At 43.5% G+C, this 23,451-nt stretch overlaps 1 protein-coding gene across 1 annotated transcript; it reads left to right on the forward strand.

Annotated features, from left to right (window-relative positions):
• Positions 1–1,285: 1,285 nt before the first annotated feature.
• hus1 (HUS1 checkpoint clamp component) lies at positions 1,286–22,551 on the forward strand. Its single transcript, XM_083657682.1, has 8 exons — positions 1,286–1,424; positions 3,222–3,349; positions 7,297–7,473; positions 9,251–9,358; positions 17,594–17,668; positions 19,333–19,432; positions 19,891–20,028; positions 21,781–22,551. The coding sequence occupies exons 1-8, from the start codon at positions 1,373–1,375 to the stop codon at positions 21,861–21,863; spliced, it is 861 nt and encodes a 286-aa protein (XP_083513808.1). The 5' UTR covers positions 1,286–1,372; the 3' UTR covers positions 21,864–22,551.
• The last annotated feature ends 900 nt before the right edge of the window (positions 22,552–23,451 follow it).

A 23,451-nucleotide genomic window follows, 5' to 3' on the forward strand; every position in this document is an offset into this window, starting at 1 on the left:
TCCATCCATTATGGCATGGACCATCTCGTCTGTCTCTCCTGGGGGCCCCAGCCCCACAATCGTCGATTGGTGGCCAGAGCGATGATGTCATTGTCATCATTGTCGAGTGGTGGCTAATGATGTCATCATTAGTAAACAAACACAATCCATCAACTGAGCATGCAAACACCCCCGACTGATGATGTCATACTCACTGATGATGTCATGCCCCACAATCATCAAGTGATGTGACTGATGATGTCAGGTCCCACAATCACCGAGTGGGCCAGTGGTGACTGGCGATGTCACAATATCTATGACATCACGTATAATTCAGTCATCATCATCATCACATCATCGTATAATTCACTCATTCATTCATCACGTATAATTTCTGCCTGTATGGCATTGGCAAAAACACAAGCAATATACAAATAGACTGTCAGTGTCAAGGAACTACTGGTAGTACTTTACATTACAGCTTATAACAACATGATAATAGGGGTAATAGTGTGAAAAACTTATTAGAAAATGTTTAGTTAGAGAATTTTAAAGTAAAATGCTTCAATCTGGTGCACTTTGAGAGCAAAATTAAGAGGCTAGATCTATAAAGAATTACAGACATGTTAGATTATCCTCTTTACTTTGCTGTTGCTTTACAATGATAGAACAAATAAATGTCTCCCCACATAATATATATTCTGCATACAGGTCACATGGCAGAATACTGCTCAATTAAATACAATGGCCCATCTACACAAACATCACTTACAGGGGAGTTACCCATTCACTTCAATAGAACTGTCCCCAAAGTCTAGCCCCAATGCAAAATTTTAACGTTGTGGTGAGTTATGTCTCTTCCTTATAACACACAGACAGGAAGCAAATTGTTGCATTTCTGATCAACTATGTCATATATCATGTTATTTATGAGGGCTTTAAAACATCAATGACAGATGAATAGATCTGGGGGCCAGGTTATAAAAAAAAAAAAAAAAAAAAACGAGGTCATGACCTCGGCTACGGGCATGATGTAGCGGTTATATAGAAATGTAAAAGCTGTGTTTCATCTTTTAAAAAAGGAACACCTCACACTGCCTATCAGATCAAACATAGGCTACATTTTCCTCTCGCCGGTAGTGCTATTTATCCATTTATTTGGGAAGGAGCGCTTTGGACTGTTGTTTGTTTGAGGTGGTCTTTGGCTAGATAGAGGGTTTCGCCTATGGGCGTGCTCTAAACTTAGAGGGCGTGCTCTGTAGGGGCGTGCTCTGTACTTAGAGGGCGTGCTCAGTAGGGGCGTGCTCTGTACTGTCCACGGAAGTGCGCTTGAAAAATAACCGGGTAGGAACATACCAAGAAGAAGTGATAACATTTACTCCTACAAGCCAGAATGAAATTTCGGGCAAAGATTATAGACATAGGATGCCTTAATCATTTCACTCGTAAGTGACTTTAACGTTTCTTCACTGGGAAAACGGTCAAATTAGCCAGTTGACGTAAAGTTAGGATAACTTGTTAGCTTGATTGAAATTAGCCCTCGATAACGCTAACGTTTAGATAGTTCATTTATGTGCTGTGGCCTGTGGGGAGATTGTTTAGCCAGACTTCATCCAAAGATATTATTCTTTATTCAGTCACTATTAGCCTTGCATACCGAGTAGAAAATAACTAGTCGCTCGTGTCAATTCTTTAAATCGAAAAAAGTTAAAAACATGCACATCCCAGCAGAATCCGGCAGGTGCAGAGCTGGAAGAAGACACAAACAGAAATAACATCGCTCGCACACTGCAAGGGCTCCAGTACAGTTTTATTGCACCACTGGTAGTCTCGGTTTCCAGACGTTTGGTGAGCCTATGACACGGATTAAGACTGAGAGCTGAGCGAGCTGAGTCTACACCACTGGTGACGTTTCGAGCAGGATAACTGCTCTTCTTCAGACAAAAAGACAGTGTGAGACGCCAAGTACATATAAATATATTCATACAGTACAAGTGAAACCAATACTAAGCATACCAATACAACATTAGTAAAAACGGCACAAAATCAAGTGGAGAGGATCTGTCTCCACAAAACACACATTCCCTGATGCAGGAATGTGTGCACACTGCACAGACATATTCAAACTGACCAGAAATATTGATGAGTGATACAGTAATCCAAACAGAAAGAGATAGACATGAGTGACTGTTGACAATGCGCAGCAGGATGAATTCTGATGTGTGTCGGGCAACATGATTTGCTCATATTCAGCCAAATGCTTCAGAACTCATTGGACGCTTCACACAGTGCAGATGGACAGTGACCCGAAGCATGCTATTATGGTACATAATGTCAGTCATTAGTCATGTTAGCTTCAAAGTATAGAGAGCCCAAGTGGAACGTCACTTCCTGCTTCAGCACTGTACCAGAGATTTTCATCCGCCATTTATTTTCCTATAGACATTTCGTAAAATGCTTATAAAATAGTTGTACTTCGTCAAACCAAACAGTTCAGATATATTTAGAAACAGGAGAGACCACATAACATTTCACTCAGAGCAAAACGTTGAAAAATCGCGGATTTAAAGACAATATTTTTTCTGTGTTGTTTTTTTAAGTTTTGGTCGGAGTGAAATGTTCTATGGTCTCTCCCGATTCTAAATGTAGCTGAACCATTTGGTTTGATGTAGTAAAACTATTTGTATAAGCATTTTACTAAATGTCCATGGGGAAATAAATGGTGGATGAAAATCTCTGGTACAGTACAGTGCTGAAGCAGGAAGTAGGCGGTCACTTTGCCTCTCTATGACAGCCAATGTTCATATAGAAGCAGTGCAACTCAGATGATGTGATGGAGGTGAGGGGGAGATGCAGTGCAACTCAGATGATGTGATGGGGGTGAGGAGGAGATGCAGTGAAAGTAGAGATTCTATTCAGATAAAGTGCTGTTTGGTGGTGGTGGTGAGTCATTTGTATGGGGAATTTTCCCATGACTTCTTGTGATACGTAAAAGATCCTCAGTGAGTCATGTACTACCACCACATATGTACTTTTGCCAATTGCCAATAAGCAAGACCACATTAAAGTGCCAGATTTTTTAAAGGAGTTTGGTGTGACTTTTCTACTACAGCCGGACTGGACTGAACTAGTGTCTGTAGTGTTAATGCAACATATGATGCCGAAGGTGCTGTCTGTTTAATGAAGTGTATTTGACAGACTTCTCTAATTGTCTCATTATTACTGTGTCACTTCATGTCCAGGCGTTGTGACGACCATCTCGAAGCTGGCGAAGACGTGCGTCCTGCGGCTGACTGCAGACAACCTGTTCTTCGTCCTGTCTGGTAAAGTGGCCAATGGAGGAGTCAGCATGTGGTGCGAGCTGTCACAGGTACACAGGGTCCACTTCAACACTTGATTTTGCCAATTTGGAAATCTGGTTTGCAGCAAGGCATGACAAACAATACATAGTCACAGCAAGGCAGGACAAACAATACATAGTCACAGCAAGGCAGGACAAACAATACATAGTCACAGCAAGGCAGGACAAACAATACATAGTCACAGCAAGGCAGGACAAACAATACATAGTCACAGCAAGGCAGGACAAACAATACATAGTCACAGCAAGGCATGACAAACAATACATAGTCACAGCAAGGCAGGACAAACAATACATAGTCACAGCAAGGCAGGACAAACAATACATAGTCACAGCAAGGCAGGACAAACAATACATAGTCACAGCAAGGCATGACAAACAATACATAGTCACAGCAAGGCAGGACAAACAATACATAGTCACAGCAAGGCAGGACAAACAATACATAGTCACAGCAAGGCAGGACAAACAATACATAGTCACAGCAAGGCAGGACAAACAATACATAGTCACAGCAAGGCAGGACAAACAATACATAGTCACAGCAAGGCAGGACAAACAATACATAGTCACAGTGAACAATGTATAGAAGGAAATGTTAGAAACAGTGCTGGATCCATTTCCTCAACTTGCCCAAAGTCTACAAGGATAGTCCTATTTGCAAAAAACATGCTTTTCCGGCTCCTGGTTTAGATGATTCCACCTTTTCCAGCTGGAAAGACAAAGGCATAGTCACTATCGGTGACCTATATATTGGGGGGAACCTGGTATCTTTTCAACAACTGCAACAGTCCTGTAGCCTACCAGGAACGCCCTTTTTTAGATACCTCCAAATAAGAAACAATATAAGGACTCACATACCACAGTATGAGAATGTGCCTGTACTGTACATACCACACTCCACAGCCTAGTTCCACATGACCCTAACAGCAAGGGATCAGGGGCGACATTACAGAAACTTCCTAAATTCCAAATCCTATCCTAAATGATTGGTAACCATGGTAATTAGAGTTAGGACTTGATTTAGGAAAACACCCATTACAGAACAACAGTTCCTAAGTCAATATTCTCATCCTAATTTAAAATGGGAAAAGTGTATTACAGAAGCATCCCAACTCCCAAATATCTTAAAAAAGCACTCCTAACTTTAAGATGCCAGCTATGCTGTCCTAACTAATTTACGCTATTTTCAACTGGAACAACAGCCATCTTGCATCTCGTTATAATTTATAGCCTATCTATAGCCTACCTACCTACGTTATGGCTGCGCTGTTATTACATCAAAACCAACAAAATGTCAACAGGCGCAATTTATTTGCTGAAAGGCTCATGCGGGACCCGAATGACGTTTTGCGTTTTGATGACAGAATGCTCGTTAAACGATACAGACTGCCCCGGGACATGATACTGCAGCTAGCCGAGGAGCTGAGACCTGTGTTGGAGAGACCGACTAGGCGACACAGGGGTTGTTTGCGCATGAGGATTTATCTCTTTGTTCTGTGTTTGAGTACCTAATTATCTCTAAGCACGTCTTTAACCTTTTCTACAGCGGTCACTAAGACCTCCAACTCATCTGCCTTGAAGTTAAATGCCCTTCGTTTTTGGTCCATTGCTCTCAAAAATGTTCGACAACAACAACACACATCGTTAGCCTACTAGCTAATAGCAGGCTACTAGCGCTCCTACTTCCCCCGCGAGTTGAGAAAGGAGGAGGTGTCTGTTGCTAGTGGTTGCTAGGGTAACAGACAGAAAAGTTGATAACCGATGCTGGATGAGTATTTAGGATTTCCTAACAAGACATAAGATAGGATTTAGCAAGATAAGATAGGATTCCTAAAGTTAGTTAGGATTTGCTTCTGTAATACGAAATCAGAAAAAATCCTATCTTAAACTAGTCCTATCCTAACTTAAGACATAAGATAGGGAGTTTCTGTAATGTGGCCCCTGTATCCTTTCTATACTCACTCTTGCATGACCAGGTAGTATTGCCTGATGCTAAATCTAGGAACGCATGGTCACTCAGAAGAGTTGGGTACTGAAATCCCTGATGACACATGGGGGGACATTCTAACTGAAATACACAACAGTTCCATCAATGTTAGACACCGAGTTATACAATTCAAGGCACAAAATCAAGGCTCCATTATCCTATATATCCTGATGTCTCCCCCATGTGTGATAGGTGCAAACAGGATATACTGTAGGTACGCTTGCTCATCAGCTGTGGTTATGTCCTAACTCGGCTCCTTCTGGTCTCATATTTGACTACATATCAAAGGCTTACGGTAAAACCATGACTCCAGACCCCTTCCTCGCCCTATTTTGGCTGCCAGTGAACTCTGTCATAGACAGACACACTGCACAGGCAATCTCACTCTGTACTCTGCTGGTCAAACGCCTCATTTACAACAATGGAAATTGGAGTCCAGCCCCACATTCCATCAATGGCTGAGGGAGCTCGGTAACGTGCAACATATGGAAGGCCTTTGTTTCCATATGAACTGGCCAAGAAAGAAAATGTCTTCCTGAACATTTGGGAGCCGCTTCTTGTCAAGTGGTCGTCTCTCCAGCAGAAGTGAACTGATCCATCTACCTTGGGGGCTTGATAGGATGTGTTAAGGCCTCATCCATGCTGTGCCGTAGTTATATCTTATATCTCTCTCCTGTTGCGTTATTATTTATTTCTAATTTTTTATTTTATTGTGTGTGTGTGTGTGTGTGTGTGTGTGTGTGTGAGAGAGAGAGAGAGAGAGACACCGTTTCCCCCCCCCTGAACATCATCTACCAATCACAATGCAAACCATCTTTTCATTTTTGCCTGTTGCTTGTTCTATTTCAATTGTATGCATCTCTTAATCCTCCTTCTTGTTTTACCTGGACATTCGTTCCCCCTGCCTCTGTCTCCCACAGAGTGCTGTCAGTGTAATGTACAGTATATACTTCATGTCCTCAAAAACCTCATAAACAGACTTAAAAAAGAAGAAGAAAGAAAGAAACAGTGCTGGAAAAGAGCACATACATGAATTTCCAAGGAGGTGGCGGCATGAGGTGGAGTTAGGTTTAGGGCATCTAGGAAATGAGAACTTAAAACATAATAATAAAATTTTTGTCCGAATTTTTTGCCCTGCTGATGATGGGAAAGTACGTTCCGGGGTCTAATTTAGCCTGTGGCTGCCAAAAACCATGAAGGATAACATCGTTAGATCATGAAAGTGCTCTGACTATAATTTGCGCTCCAACTAACTATTTTCATTATCGATTAATGTATCCATGATTTCTTCAATTAATCATTTAGTCTATAAAATGACAAATGCTCATCACAAGTTCCCAGAACCCAAAGTGATTCTTCAGATATCGTCCTCAGTCTGACCAGGAGCCAAAACATCCAAGCTATTGATTTAATAATGAGATGAAAGAGAAAAGCAGCAAATCTTCGTGTTTGTGAATTTTTTGTTGTCTAATCGTTTCAGCTCTAGTTCTGACATGGTCATCGAAAGTTGGTTAGAAGTGCCTGGAATTATCTCAGGACTGTGGTGGGAATCTTGTTTACTGAATAAGATGTTGAAGAACTTGTTCCCCCTATTTTATTTTTTATTTTTGGTCCGAGTGAAATGTTCTATGGTCTCTCCTGATTCTAAATATATCTCAATCGCTTGGTTTGCCAAAGTAAAACCATTTTTATAAGCATCTTACAAAATGTAGATGGAAAAATGAATGGCAGATGAAACCTCTTGGTTCATATGCTGACGTGAAGAGAGGACACGACTTTGGTATTCTCTATTCTAATGCCACCAATGCTCTCTTCTATTCATAAGCTGTTTTTACTATTATTTGCTACAGTAGCCACCCAGTCTTTTCACAGGGATCCTAAAAGTTTCATCTCGTCTGACAGTAATGTTTTGCCTGTTACTGAACTGAACGTGTTGATATCTCTCTGTCTGCCTCCCTGTTTCCAGGCCAACTTCTTCGATGAGTACCAGATGGAGGGCGTGTCGGCCGAAGCCAATGAGATCTGTCTAGAGGTGACGCCAGAGAACCTGTCCCGAGCACTGAAAAGCGTTCAGAACGCCAAGGCTGTCAAAGTGAAACTGACCAAGAAGCACTGTCCCTGCCTCACCGTCGCTGCCGAGCTGGTGAGAGACCGCAGCTCACTTCGTCTCACAGCAACCTTACATTCATTTCAGTAGGTGACAGGAAATAGTGGTAGTCCAAGTTCAAGTCAACTTTATTGTCATCCCAAGTCTACACAGCAAGGTATAATAGGATGACATTGCATTAATCCGCATCCATATACTGTATACCGGTATATATTTTAATTTCGTCTCCATCTTTCGTGTTCTTTATTATCACATGAGATATCTCAGACAAGGCTGATTGTATTTTCTGTAAATTCTTTTTATTGGGTTTTCATGTGAGTATCAGGACAGTGAAAGGGACAGTTCACCCCAAAATAAAAATACAATATTTTTCTACATCTTTTTGGTATGAGTTGCTGAGTTTTGGAGATATCGGTCGTAGAGATGTTTGCCTTCTCGAATACAATGGAACTGGATTGCACTTGGCTTGTGGTGCTCAAAGGGCCAGAAATGCATTTTAAAAAGTCAACAGCAATGTCTCTTTCCAGAAATCATGACCCGGTTACTCAAGATGATCCACAGACCTTGTTGTGAGACATGAAACTACAGTCTGTGCAATTATCAATACGTCGATCAAGACATGTCATTAGATGATGGAAGAGTGCATTGCAGTGTGGTGTGGTGTGATGCTGTTCCTAAACGTAGATGATGGAATAGTGCATTGTGGTTTGATGCAGTTCCTCCTAAACTTGTTGGGCTGCCCGACCCGTTCTATGCTGGGTCTAATGTGTGTCCTGCCCACTTAGTTATTATGCACGGTATTCACCAATTTTGACTGTAATAGTTGCCAGAAATCTAATTGTGGAGACACTTTGTACTTACTGTGATGCATTTGTTGTGGGTTTTTATTAACACTAGCTTGGCCGCTCTGTGGCCTCGCCCGCTGCACAGCATCGCCCGCCCTGCAGTTCGCCCACTGCGCGGCCTCGCATACGCAGCTCGGCCGCTGCGCGGCATCGCCCACAGCTCGGCTGCTATGTGGCCTTGCCTGCTCTATTAGCATGTGCAACGCACAATTGCACAACTTCGCATCACTGATGACATCACAATTGCTTGAGTGACCATCACTGATCACATCATGGAGTGCTCGAGTGACTCCGCACACAATTGCGCAACTTAGGCCTCGCCCGCACAGCTCGGCTGCTGCGTGGCCTCGCCTGCACTATTGGCATGCGCAGGGCACAATTGCCCAACTCTGCATCACTGATGACATCACTCACTGATGACATCACAATTGCTCTTATGACATCACTGATGATGTCACAATGCCTATGACATCATCCAGTGGGACAAAAATGTAAACAAATACACAAAGCCCACTTGCTCCCTTTTATATATGATGATGATATGTGAATGTTGCTTTTTTCACCGCAGTATGGGTGTAAGCCCAAGACACATTTCCCACCTGTGGGACAATAAAGTGACTCTTGACTTGAGCAATTTCATGTAGGAACTATTTTCTTTCGACCGAACTACACCAGCTAGCTGCTACATCTCTATGGTCGATATCTCCAAAACTCACACCAACGCACACCAAAACATTCTACAGTAGATGGATAAATCATAGCACTACAGGTAAGAGGAACATTTTTTTACTTATATTTTGGGGTGAACTGTCCCTTTAAATGAATCCTTCATACTCACAGCACTGCTGTTAGAAGGGGGGAAAAGACAGAAGAAAACAGAATGACATTCACAAAAAGAGGAAAAGAGGTACATGGACATAAAAATACAAAAATCTCTCTCCACTTCCTCTTCCCTCTCTCCTCCTCAGCCCACCCTGTCCAGCGTCAGTCGAGTGGTGACTCATGACCTTCCAGTGGACGTCATCCCCAGGAGACTGTGGCATGAGTTCAAAGAGCCCAGCATGCCCCACTTCAATGTGAGACCTCCACTTACTGAGCAGGAGAGGAGAGTTTTTTTTAAATCACCTTAAATAATCCAATTGAATGGATGAATTTAAAGGAACACTCCGCCCATTTTCAACCAGCTTTGTATCATTAGAACATCAGTAGTATATCAGAAAACTGTAAACGGTTTTGAAGTCTGTCATTTAATTTGACAGTTATTGAGTGTTAAAGGGTGGACCAGTGACATCACTGGTCCACACTAACTCAAATTAATAACTCATTACCGTAAATTCCGGACTATAAGCCGCGGCTTTTTCCCCGTTTTTTGGCCCTGCGGCTTATATAACGGTGCGGCTTATCTATGGATTTTTTCAGAAAAAAAAAAAAAAATACAAATAAAATCTCTCTTTTTTAGCACTCTTTCTAACTATAAATCCACTTCTGTTTTAATTTCCTCTCTTGCCCTCTTTTCACCACACCGCGGACACTGTGTGCACTGTAAAAATAAACAAAGGTGGTGTTGTGTTATGTTGTTTTGTTGAAATGTTACGGTAATACGGTAAATGGGAGCTTCCTCAAACAGCCAACAATCCCCTCTGTGCGTGAACCCTTACATATGGTAATTACGGTAAGCAAACGGCCACTCGGTGACCTCCAAAATCGATGGATTTTACAGGTTACACAGCTTCATCAGCACATTTTATGTGCATTGCTTTGCTGCTTGTTTTTTCGATTATTTTTTTGTAAAGCACCTTGAATTGCCTTTGTGTATGAAAGACTTGACATCATTGGCGGAAATCAACCGGTTACTCCTACCGGTTCAAAGTTCATCAGCAGCCCGGAATCACAACAAGACGAGCAGTCTCTCACTTACCATGGGGAAGGTACGCAGAAATTCACACGACGCAGCTTTCAAGTTGAAAGCAGTCAATCTCGCATTAAAAGAGGGAAATAGAGCAGCAGCGCGTACCCTGAGCATCAATGAGTCAATGGTGAGGCGTTGGAAGGCGCAGCAGGAGGAACTGTCTCAGTGCAAGAAGACCAAAAAGTCCTTCAGAGGTCATAAAAGCAGATGGCCCGAACTTGAAGATTCCCTTGAAGATTGGGTGTTGACCCAGAGAGCAGACGGCCGAGGCGTTTCCACGGTGCAGATCCGACTGAAGGCCAAAACAGTCGCCACCGAAATGAAAATTGAACATTTCATAGGTGGCCCATCTTGGTGCTTCCGATTCATGAGACGAAAGGGACTGTCCGTCCGGGCCAGAACTACTGTGTGCCAACAACTCCCTCCCGACTACCAGGAGAAAATCACAAACTTCGGCGAATTCACACAAAGGAAGATCAAGGAATATTCCATCGAACCGGAGCAGATCATAAATATGGATGAAGTGCCTTTGACGTTCGACCTGCCACTCACTCGGACTGTTAACAAGAAAGGTGAATCGTCGATCACATTGAGAACCACTGGGCACGAGAGAACGAATTTCACTTGTGTTCTGGCCTGCACAGCATCTGGAGTAAAGCTGCCGCCAATGGTGATTTTTAAGCGGATTACGATGCCGAAAGAGAAAATTCCCAGTGGGATATGCCTCAGAGTCAACAAGAAAGGGTGGATGATGGAAAGTGTCATGAAGGAGTGGCTGGCTGAGTGCTACGTCAAGCACCCTGGAGGATTCTTTCGCCAAAAAAAAGCTCTGCTCGTTCTCGACAGCATGAGGGCTCATATAACAGATTCCGTGAAAGCAGCCATCAAGACCACAAACTCCATTCCAGCTGTGATTCCTGGGGGCACAACGAAGCATCTGCAGCCACTTGACATCAGTGTCAATCGTGCGTTCAAAGTGGCACTACGCGTTCAGTGGGAGGCGTGGATGACGAGCGGCGAAAAATCATTCACCAAAGTGGTCGCATGCGAAAAGCAACTTTCGCTCAAGTTTGCCAGTGGATCCTGACAGCGTGGAGGAGTGTGAAAACATCCACGATCACCAACGGGTTCCGAAAGGCTGGACTGCTGCGTGATGATGACGCCGGCACAGCTGGGCGCCTTCAGAGGCTGTTCGATTCCGACACCGACAGTGACGAAGAGGAGTTCCTTGGTTTTGAGAGTGACAACGAAGGAGAGAGGAGAGTGGTTGACGAAGCCACCCTGAACCTGTTCGTTTCCGACACTGAAGTTGAGGACTTTGCTGGTTTCAGTACGGAGGAAGAAGAGGAAGACGAGGATTAGTGACTTGACTTTGACTCTGTTTACAGCCGTTTGCTGCACCTTCACCTAAAAGATGAAGACAAGGATTACGGTACCTGGTTTGATTGTTGACAGCACCTTATCCTTTTGAGGATTGTTATATTATTGTTTTCCAGTTAATTTGTTTACTGCACCTTACCTTAACCTTTTGAGAATTGTTTTATTGTTTACAGCACATTATCCTTTTGAGGATTGTTTTATTGTTTACAGCACATTATCCTTTTGAGGATTGTTTTATTATTATTATTATTGTTTTATTTTTTATATTTATTTTGTTGAAATGTTAATAAATGGGAGCTTCTTATAGTAGCCTACCGTAATGCTGATTTTGTTGAAATGTTAATAAATGGGAGCTTCCCCAAACAGCCATCTCTTTCCCGACATTCCTCTCTGTGCACGAACCCTTACATATGGTAATTAAACATCAAAACACCCGCGGCTTATAGTCCGGTGCGGCTTATATATGTAAAAAAACAGTCAATTTTGCTGCTGCGGCTTATATACCGGTGCGCCTTATAGTCCGGAATTTACGGTAACTCAAATCAACTCAATAACTGTCAAACTAGATGAATGATGAATAGTTTGACAGTTATTGAGAGTTGATTTGAGTTAATGAGTTATTAATTTGAGTTAGTGTGGACCAGTGATGTCATTGGCCTGACGTACACCCCCGCCGCTGCAGCCCTAGGTCCGGCCGTCATCGCCCTAGCCACCTGTCGTCACCCTAGGCCATCTACCCGCTACTCCATCTACTGTCTGACACCCCGGGCTCTTCACCACCACCGACCCCTATCCTCATCATCCTGGTCACCTGCCTGCCTAAGGGAAGGGGGGGACCCCCCCCCCCCCCCCCCCCCCCCCCCCAGCCTCAACAACGCGGACTCTTGGATTCCTCAGATCATCCTCATGGAACTCCCAATCTTGTTACCCTTTTGTCACCTAGCTAATTAACTAGTATTCTCTAAACCTACGAACACTTAAAGACTGCATTTTCTATTTCTTTTTGGACTCTACTTTTTAGATTTTCAACTCCCTTCCCTGATCTTAGGATAATTTAAAAATTACATTTCTATATCCTTTCTGTTGGACTCTTTTTACATTTTCAATTTTCTGTTCTCTTGTACATTTTATTTCCATATTAAACCATTCACAGAGTTTCATTATCGGAAACTCTGTGCATGGTTTAGCCCGGCATCTCTCGGCCTGTCTCGGAGGGGAGTCCCCAGATGGGGGTCCGCTGCTGTGGCCTGGTGGGTGGGCCCGTCCCCCGCGTGGCCTGCTCTCACGCTCTCAGTCACTATGCTGGTGGCTGGGGGCTGGGGGGGCGGGTCGCGTGGGGGCTGGGTCCGCCTGGGCCGCAGCAATTGGCCCCTAGCACAACGACCTCACAAGGTTCCTCCTCAGCCAAGTCACTGGGGCAATCCATGCGGCGATCCATATGGTGGAAAGGTTTTCTTGCGTTCACTGGGGGTGAGGGGGTGCCGCTGTGTCCCGGCCTGGCCTTCCCTCCCACGCCATATGTGGGCGGGGGCCGGGTCGGGGGGCATCGGTGCTCTTCATCACTGGTCGAGGGCTGCCGGTTGGTTTAGAACAGCTTAGGTAGGCGATAGATTAGCTACAGCCTAAGGCTGACCTGTTAGTGTTCAGGCTAAAATCAGACTAGAGCAGGGTAGGATAGGCCAGATTAGGCTGTAGATTAGCTAGATACTATGTCCCAGTTAGCTCTGGTTAATGCTTAGAGTAGTCAGTTGTCTGATCTTCTCCCCCCCCCCTCTCTTTCCCCCTTTCCCCGCTTCTTCCCTTCTTCCCCCTTCTTGTTCTCCTCTCTTTCCATGCTCTTTCCTCCCCCACATCCCACCGCCCCCCCCTCCCTTCTCCTGCTCTCTCCTCATTCTCCCCCCCCTCTGCTCCTTCTCCTCTTCTCCCCTATTTTCCTGAATCCCTGCCACTTCCTGCTCTCCCTTCTCTCACATTCCCCCTGCTCTCCTTCCCCTGCACCTCTACTCTCTGTCCTCCCCCCTCTCTCACATTCCCCCTGCTCTCCTTCCCCTGCACCCTCCCACCTCTCCTTCTCTGTTCTCTCCTCCTCCACATTTCCCATTTTCTCCCCACCCTCGCCCTAATCCGGGCCCGTATCCTACTCCCTCCCTCCACCCTAGACCCTACCTCTACTCTACCTCCCCTGTACCCTCCCATCTCTCCTTCTCTGTTCTCTCCTCCTCTCTGTCCTCTCCCCTCTCTCACATTCCCACTGCTCTCCTTCCCCTGCGCCCTCCCACCTCTCCTTCTCTGTTCTCTCCTCCTCTCTGCCCTCTCCTCCCTCTCACATTCCCCCTGCTCTCCCTCCCCTGCACCCTCTCCTTCTCTGTTCTCTCCTCCTCCACATTTCCCATTTCTCCCCACCCTCGCCCTAATCCGGGCCCGTATCCTACTCCCTCCCCTCCCCCAACCCTAGACCCTACCCCTACCCTGGCTCTCCCTCCCCTGCACCCTCATCTCTCCTCCCCTGTTCTCTCCTCCTCCACATTTCCTATTTCCCCCCCACCTCCCCCCTCTCCTCCCTCCCTCCCTCCCTCCACCCTAGACCCTACCTCTACTCTACCTCCCCTGTACCCTTCCACCTCTCCTTCTCTGTTTCTCTCCTCCTCTCTGTCCTCTCCCCTCTCTCACATTCCCACTGCTCTCCTTCCCCTGCGCCCTCCCACCTCTCCACATTTCCTATTTTCTCCCCACCTCCCCCCTCTCCTCCCTCTCCCTCCCTCCTCCACTCTCCTGCTTTCTTCAAATGTTCAAATGTTATCTTTATTCTGTATATTCTTGTTACTGTGTGTTAGCTAGAATCAGCTAGACATACTTTCTGTGAAGCCCTCTGAGACATGCTTGTGAATTAGGGCTATATAAATAAACTTGACTTGACTTGACATGTCACTGGTCCACACTTTAACACTCAATAACTGTCAAATTAAATGACAGACTTCAAAACCGTTTACAGTTTTCTGATATACTACTGATGTTCTAATGATACAAAGCTGGTTGAAAATGGGCAGAGTGTTCCTTTAATTTGACAGAATGTTGTGAATAAAGTCTCTGCACACCAGAGGAGGATGGAGCCAATAGACCAATTATACGCCTACGTCACAATGACAACAAAGCAAGCTGCGTGCGCAACGTGTAGGCAGAAAACCCTCAGCCCAGCATTCACAGACAGTAAAAAAGCCCCGCTGTCAGGACTGCTCTATGCCCATCTGCAACACACAGTTATATTTTAGTTTTAAAATGCAGTTCTCGGCTTACTACCACAGCTTATCGCCTAGTGATAAGCAATGTTATGCATCGAAATTAACGTTGTTTAATGGGATATGTCTTACAGACCCATACGCACTGGCGCTGTCAATTGGCCAAGCCTAGTCATCGTGCATTCCTTTATAACTGGGGATAGCGTAGATAATTATTCTGTAACTTGCAAAGATATATTGTTATGTTGATAATGCACACAACTCAATAATGACATTATGTAACGTTACTTGGTCGTTAACTAACCGAGCGATGTGGCTGAGCAGCCTACAGTTTCAGGCAGCTTACCTGATTATGAAGAGCACTGCAAAGTCGGGCATTTTTAACGATTTCCTCTTTCGGCTTGCAACCAAAGACACCTACGGTTAGCATTAAAAGCAAGGACTAAAGTTTTACCGAATCCCGTCAACTCATACTGCTTTTATGCTAACCGTATGTGTCTTTGGTTGCAAGCCGAAAGAGGAAATCGTTAAAAATGCCCGACTTTGCAGTGCTCGCTCATTTCATATCAGGTAAACTGTAGTAGGCTGCTAGTAACAGCCACATCGCTCGGTTAGTTAACAACCAAGTAACGTTAAATAATGTCATTATTGAGTTGAACTGATTGGAACGAGGACATCATTAAAAATGCCCAACTTTGTAGTGCTCTTCATAATCAGGTAAGCTGCCTGTAGCTGTAGGCTGCTCAGCCACATCGCTCGGTTAGTTAACGACCAAGTAACGTTACATAATGTCATTATTGAGTTGTGTGCATTATCAACATAACAATATATCTTTGCAAGTTACAGAATAATTATCTACGCTATCCCCAGTTATAAAGGAATGCACGATATGTATGACTAGGCTTGGCCAATTGACAGCGCCAGTGCGTATGGGTCTGTAAGACATATCCCATTAAACAACGTTAATTTCGATGCATAACATTGCTTATCACTAGGCGACAAGCTGTGGTAGTAAGCCGAGAACTGCATTTTAAAACTAAAATATAACTGTGTGTTGCAGATGGGCATAGAGCAGTCCTGACAGCGGGGCTTTTTTACTGTCTGTGAATGCTGGGCTGAGGGTTTTCTGCCTACACGTTGCGCGCGCAGCTCAATGTTGACAAGCTGTATAAGGGGTCTATTGAACAAAGAAGCTCCCGCACACTGTCTCGCCTTCTCTGGAGAAATATTTTATTGGATGGTATCGACGTTTCGGTCATCAGACCTTCATCAAGTAATTTGACAGCATGTTAAAATACATAATGAATAGAAGCCCTTAGCCCACAATTGATGGTACTGTTTAGGGGTGCCGATATTCAACAAAAATATGAGATTGGAGAATTCCAATAATGACGAAACACTTGAGAGTTGGTGTCATTATCCCATGCTAACTAACCCAAAACAGGTCAGCGGTGTGAAACTATTATAAAGTGTGTGAAACAGATGCAACAAATACCATCTGTAATGTATGCCAGGATAAAAGACCTCGTGGGAAAAGCAAGGTCAAAATTGTAGTGAAGTCGGCACTGTCCACGGTGCTGAAATGGATGACGGTCTCCTAAAAGTGGAGAGGCAGCTGAAAAGTCTAATTTCTCTCTCTCTCTTAAGAACATTCATGTATAAAGACTCAAACAGATATAGGATACAGTATTATGTCTTTGGAGGCTGTCTCCATTTATTTAACTCAACTCAACAACACAGGCAACAGTGTGAGTCTTGTGCTCTGCAGCTCCGGTTATCTCACTAAATCATGTTGTTCTACCTAGAACACACACATAGCTTTGTGTCCATAATGATTACGTAAATGTTGAGGTAGAAAAAAATAAAATGTGGATACTTTTTTTAACCAGGACTCATTTTGACGGATGAAATGTTTGTAAAATGGAAACTGTTAGACCTGTGATACTGCTATACCAGAGTCAGTATGGAATTGTATCCGACAATATGGCTCATAGACGATCAGTGGCAAAAACCATTATCAAACAAAACTGACATTTTCATAATATTTAATTTCCATACTTTTTTTTTCTAGAGCCCGACCGATATTATTGGCCGATAACCGATGTATCGGCCGATATGTTGGCCGATATTTCTTTTATTTTGTATTTTTTAAGTTATAAACAGCATGTTGTGTATATTTGATCTTTTTTCTTAACTCATTATATTTTATATTTGTTCCATTTGTGTTTTTGTATTTCTAGTTATTTATAATTATTAAATTCCCAGTTCAGTTTACTGTTTCATTGCATTGATCTCATTTTCGACAATAAAGTTGATTGATAAGCTGTAAAATATCATGCCTACATTACATATCAAGTCAAGTGTTTGATATTTGAGGGATCATTGCAAAAAAAAGTGTAATATAATGTGTATATATAATATAAGAATATCGTCCGATATATCGTTATCGGAATTTTTTTACTCCCTAATATCGGCATCGGCCTCAAAAATCCAGTATCGGTCGGGCTCTACTTTTTTCCATACTTCTTTTCAGAGATTTTAAATAAAATGTGCTTGTCATCATCGGTTCAGACAGCAGAATTGTGTGTCACGATTTACCCAAATCAACAGATCATCACCATGATTCACGATAAATGATAATGTTGAATCATGGCCAGCTCTTCTTCCAAGTCTAGTTTGGATTTTTTTTTAATGGTAGATGTGCTTCGTTAGATACTGTTTGATGAGAGAGAAAGCCAAAACCATACGAGTGAATGAGATAATGTCCTGACTGTCTTTATTTGCAGGTGAGCATCTACCTACCTCCTCTGAAGACCATGAAGAATGTTGTGGACAGAATGAAGAACCTCTCCAACTTTCTAGTATGAACACTTCCTCCATACTTATACAGCGTTCCTATGGAAGTATGGAAAAGTATGGAATTTGATTTTAGTATTTTCCAGGTCTGGAAAAGTATGGAAATAGGAAAAGAGAGTATAGAAAAATATTAGACTATTGTCTATTGTGCCTATCTGACTATTCATTTTTCTAAATAATAAAATAATGCTCCAATATAAATTGATAATACAAGCAAGAGTGTTATCATGGCATCAGAATGTAACATACGGTACATGTTAACAGTTGGCTTCTAAAACATTTAAATTAGTTACATAACAAACATCTAGCTGTATTCCCAACCCGGTCTCACTCATGGGGAATCAAAATACACTGATTTGTCACGCCCCCTCGTCGTCATTATTGCCAACGTGAAAGGTAATATGCCGAAGGACCGTCTGGAGGCTGCCTCGCGGTGACCCCCAGTGGTCTTGACATAACAGGTTTAAGTAGGTTAAAGTTGCACTAGGGAGAAGGGGTGGGAGTGGCGGATCCGTTCGAGACTTGGTTCGAATCCCGACCCAAACCATAACCTAACCTCAACCAAGTTGCTTTGTTGTCTAAACCTAACCGTTGTTTTACTTACCTTGCCTAAACCTTGGGCTGGGCAATAATTCAATATTATCGTTTATCATCTTTAAGTGGAATCATATTGTGATAATATGAAGATATTTTAATATCTTATTCATTTACACATTTCTGTCTAAATTGATGATGAAAAGCAATTTTTCCATATCGCCCAGCCCTACACATGTGGCTTTGACTTACAACTGAACATTTAGCCCACTTGTAGACAATACATACAGTATCGTATCACCGTTCAGCCTAAAAATACCAATATGATTATTCGTCCATAATATTGTCATCCATAAGTTGTAGCTCACCCATATGGATGTGGTGCAGAAGGTCATTGGTTCAGTCCCTGCATCAGGCTCTGGCTTCAGAAATGTTCACATGCTAAGCTGCTGGCTGTAAGATGCCAGCAGTGATGCTTCTTTATCATCAGTAGTTTGAACACTGATAGAAATAAGCTGATGAAGGAGACTGGCTCTAGCTCAGTGAGATAAACAGCTGCTTGGTGTGTTCTTGTTCACTGGTTTTGAACCATGACACCTCTCACTCTTTACACTGTCAAATCAGATGCCAAACAAAGCTGACAGACATGTTGGAGAGATCATTTAAAGCAGGCATGTCCAAAGTCTGACCCGGGGCCAATTGCGGCCCGCAGACAGATTTTAAGTGGCCTTCGGCTTGTCTCTCCACACAGTATTGGTTAATCAAGCAAGTTTACTTCACATTCACCTAACGATGACAGCATGATCATACAGTTTGTAGAAAAGCACCAAGTAGCAACAAATTGTTCCTACTTGTGTTCCTACAGTACAATGCGGGCAGAACATAATTTTGTTTTCAGATGGTAAACAAAATCCTTAGAGTACAATTGTATTGTATGTGATTTTCTTTAAATAACCCATATGACGCGAGAAGCAGCTGGTCCCCCGGTATTTTCACATGATCTAATCTGGCCCCCATTCAAAAAAGTTTGGACACCGCTTTGGATTGTTAATGTGTGTGTGTCTGTGCACGCACGTATGTGTGTGTGTGTGTGTGTGTGTGTGTGTGTGTGTGTGTGTGTGTGTGTGTGTATCAGGTGATCGAGGCCAACCTGAGTGGACAGATGAACCTGAAGATCGAGACAGACCTGGTGTCTGTCACCACGCACTTCAAAGACCTGGGCAATCCTCCCTGGGGTAAAACTGCTGATCCTTCACTCAGCCTTTCCACCTGTCTTCACATTCACAACATTTTGTGATGGTCACTTTTCATTTCCTTCATGACTTCACTAGCTCCTCCCTTCTCTCTCACCTCTTTCCTTCCTTCCCATCTACATTTCTACTCCCTTCCTCCTGTTTTCTGTTTTCCTCTTTCCCTCCCCCTTCAATTTCTCTATCCTCCATCCAATCCATCCCCATAGAGAGCTAAGTCCCTCCCCTTCCGCTGTCCACCATGGTACCTTATTTAAATGTACTGTAGTCATCCTGTTTGAATTGTGCCATGAATTACATTTTATCATGTTTGTCAATTTCAAAGATCCTTTTGCAAGTCAAGAAATCAGCAGTTTGTCATAAAACTGTTTCACTATAAGACTGAAAATACGCAATTCCCACCTACAGTATGTAACCTCCCCCCCCTCTCTCTCTCCCTCTAGATGATGATGATGGCTCTCAGGATGGGGGCGTGTCAGAGAGCAGAGACCCAGAGGCCATGGCTCAGGCCCGGGTCGACATCAGGAAGCTGCAGCAGTTCCTCATGGGACAGCAGGTCAACCCCAGCAAGGCCATGTGCAGTAAGTAAACACACACACACACACACACACACACACACACACACACACACACACACACACACACACACACACACACACACACACACACACACACACACACACACACACACACACACACACACACACACACACACACACACACCCCATCACCCACATCAAATCATGTGAAGTCAAGGACAACATTTGCACATCTGCTAATGAGGATGTGAATTCATGCAATGAGAGTTGCGCACCTGTAGAATATTTTCTCACAAATATATTCTATATTCTTTTATATACATATATTATTTTCTTAGAGTTTCTAGCACAAATACAAGTCAATAACTACAACTGCTTGAATCTGCCGCTATGAGTCTCAAATGCAGTTTTTTCGCTCACAAATCGCAGTTCCCTGCGCTCTGCTTTTTGCACCACTTATCTCAGTGAAGTGTCGATTTGTAATTGTAGATTTCTTGTGAGTTGTATCCAGTGACTGTATCTGTAGAGCAGGGGCGGACACTGTTCAGAGATCAACCCTTTTGACCAATCAAAGGAGGTCGTTTTGGCACCTGACCTGTCCCTTCAAGAGACTGGATTTTCCCCTCAGAGGAGCTACTTGGCACCTGATAACCTCCAATCTCCAGCATCTTCCCAGTTTAACAGATCCATGCTTCTTCAGATTCAGCAGAACAGCTGGCACCTGATGTTTAAAGTATGCTTTCTGATATCACCGTGACTGGATATCATCCATCCCCCCCCCCTTTTTTTTTGCGTGTTTTTAGTGGGGGGGGGGGGGGGGGGGGGGGGTCCTATTCATTAATTAATCGTTCGGGGCGGGCAATCGCTTATATCAACGAATTAAACGAGCAAACTCACGGATTCCTCAAGTGCTGCAAACCACTGTCACTGACACACGACTAACTTGTGTCCTCTATAAACACTGCAGAAGCCCGTGACATTTGCAGCTCTGAAACTACACAAACAGCTAAACAATCTCTCAACCAGCGATCACACAAGTTGCACAAGGCAACTGGCATCTGGCGATGCAAATTGCAATGGGGTGATTAACGCTAACTTTTGATTCAACTGCGTTGAAAAGAAACACGCTTTTAACATTGTTTCTTCATGCTTGTAAACGTACCTTAGCAGCTGGTCCGAAAAATGAAAGGATGTTTGGCTGCCTTTTTCATCTTTACTTGTTATAGTGAGGTACTGGTGGAAAAAAATATATTTTGATGCTGAAAAAGCCAGTATGTTTCAGTATAGCTTTTATTAAACTGAGGTTTCCCCCGCGCTGTAGCTAGTTAAGGTGGAATGTTTCCTTTTCCTTCAAGCCACGAGTTGATGCTGTGTGAATCATTCAGCCCACCTTAAATATAGTTAAGGTGGATGTTTCCTTCTTTCTTCAAGCCGCGAGTTGATGCTGTGTGAATAATTCAGCCCACCTTAAATATAGGACGAATGGCAACGTTGTCAAGTTTCACTCGTTTTATTGGCTCGACATGCACACACACACTGACACACACAAAACACCCCTTGTAGAAGTATGGGAACGCCGTTCCCACGCGTTACACCGGGACTACACCACTGGTTATGATGCATTTTATACATGGATAATGTGTATTATTATACATGCACCAACTCAAAAAACAAATATTTTGTCCTTTTGTACTGTAACAACTTAAACTTCCCACTATCCTTTAAAGAATACCACAAATGATCAATCATTTGATAAGAACACGTGTTGAATATCTCAAATTATCTCGTTTCCAGATATCGTCCACAACAGGATCCTCCACCTGATCCTGCTCCACGAGGACGTGTCCCTGCAGTACTTCATCCCTGCTGTGGCCTAGAGACCCTCCTCGGTCCTTCTGTCTGTCCACAGCAGAGACACTGAGGGCACACGGCTGGCCGGGGATCACTTTTTGCCGTTTGCCCCGTGGCACGAGGACGTTTTCTATACAGTTCCAAAGTCACGCCCTCTTCCCGGTTTCGCCATACGATCCAGGAGATTTCATTCCCCATTAATTTGTCCATAGAGGTTTTGTAAAATGCTTATAAAAAGTTTTACTTGGTCAAAATTAAGTGTTCAGCTATATTCAGAATCAGATTTTTTATAAGCATTTTACTCTTAGGTCGCATGCCGACCCAATAAGAGACCATGACTTTAGCACACTCTAATTTGGGACAAACTCACTTGGCAGTAGTTTTACTGCACCTGGAAGACTTTCCACAGATTTGTATCTGTTGTCAGTAAACACTGTTTATACTGTATATATTTATGTATATATAAATGCACATCTGCCAAGTTATCTCTATGACTGCATCTACTTACTATGCGTAGTATAAACAACTCCAGTGATGCAGATCAAATTATTTTGATCTTCTCATTCCCCAGAAAATCTTAAGTGAAACCTAGGAGAACTATGACATACTTTCAAGTGATGCAGCTTGCCCTCTGGTGGTCATATTGGAGGTCCACGACTCTTTGGTGAAAGTGGCTGTGAGCAACTGATTGTGCGTGTAAATGTACAACTTGGCGATCTGAACAGAATTAAATAGGCTTGGTTCATTTCTGTGCTGTTTTTGACTGGGATCATTTCATCACTGATACTGTCGTACATCTCATTTAGTGTTTAGATAATGTCAGCTTGTTAGCTAGCTAACGGCTAACCATCACTTTCTTGTTAACACACTTTGTGCTAACGGCTAACCATCACTTTCTTGTTAACACACTTTGTGCTAACGGCTAACCATCACTTTCTTGTTAACGCACTTTGTTAGCGGTTACCACACTTTCCTGTCAAAAATGACAGGAAAACGGGGCATGGTGGCGCAGTGGTAAGCGCTGTCGCCTCACAGCTACAAGGTCATGGGTTCGATTCCCACCTGGGACACTGAAGGATGAGTGCCCACCGCCTGGGTGGGGTCGTCAAAAGCGCCTTTCTGTGTGGAGTTTGCATGTTCTCCCCATGCCCCCTGGGGGTTTCCTTCATATAGGAAGCCCACACCAAAACATGCAATATCCTGGTTGCTGATGTGGTGCCTCCTCTGGTCGTTCGGGGCGCCTGTTCGGAGGGAGCGGAACTCGTTGGAATAGCGTGATCCTCCCACGTGCTATGTCCTATTGGTGAAGCTTCCCCTGTCAGGTGAAAAGAAGCGGCTGGCTAACTGCCCATGTCTCGGAGGAAGCATGGAGCCAGTTTCGGCTCTCCCCAGATCGGCAGAGGGTGGAGCAGCAACCAGGATAAATAAATTAAAATGAGCACTGATGGGGGATAAAAAATAAAAACCGGGGAAAAAAATGTAAGAAAAAGAAAAAATGACAGGAAAACCAATAGGTTCAACAGTAGCTAAATCAGGGGTAGCCAACTAGTCAAAGCCAAATAACTTGTTGTGGTACAGTACTGCAAAGAGCCACATGTATCAGGCTGCTCTCAT

Source organism: Poromitra crassiceps (assembly GCF_964638095.1).
Source record: "Poromitra crassiceps genome assembly, chromosome: 2".
NCBI lineage: Eukaryota > Metazoa > Chordata > Actinopteri > Beryciformes > Melamphaidae > Poromitra > Poromitra crassiceps.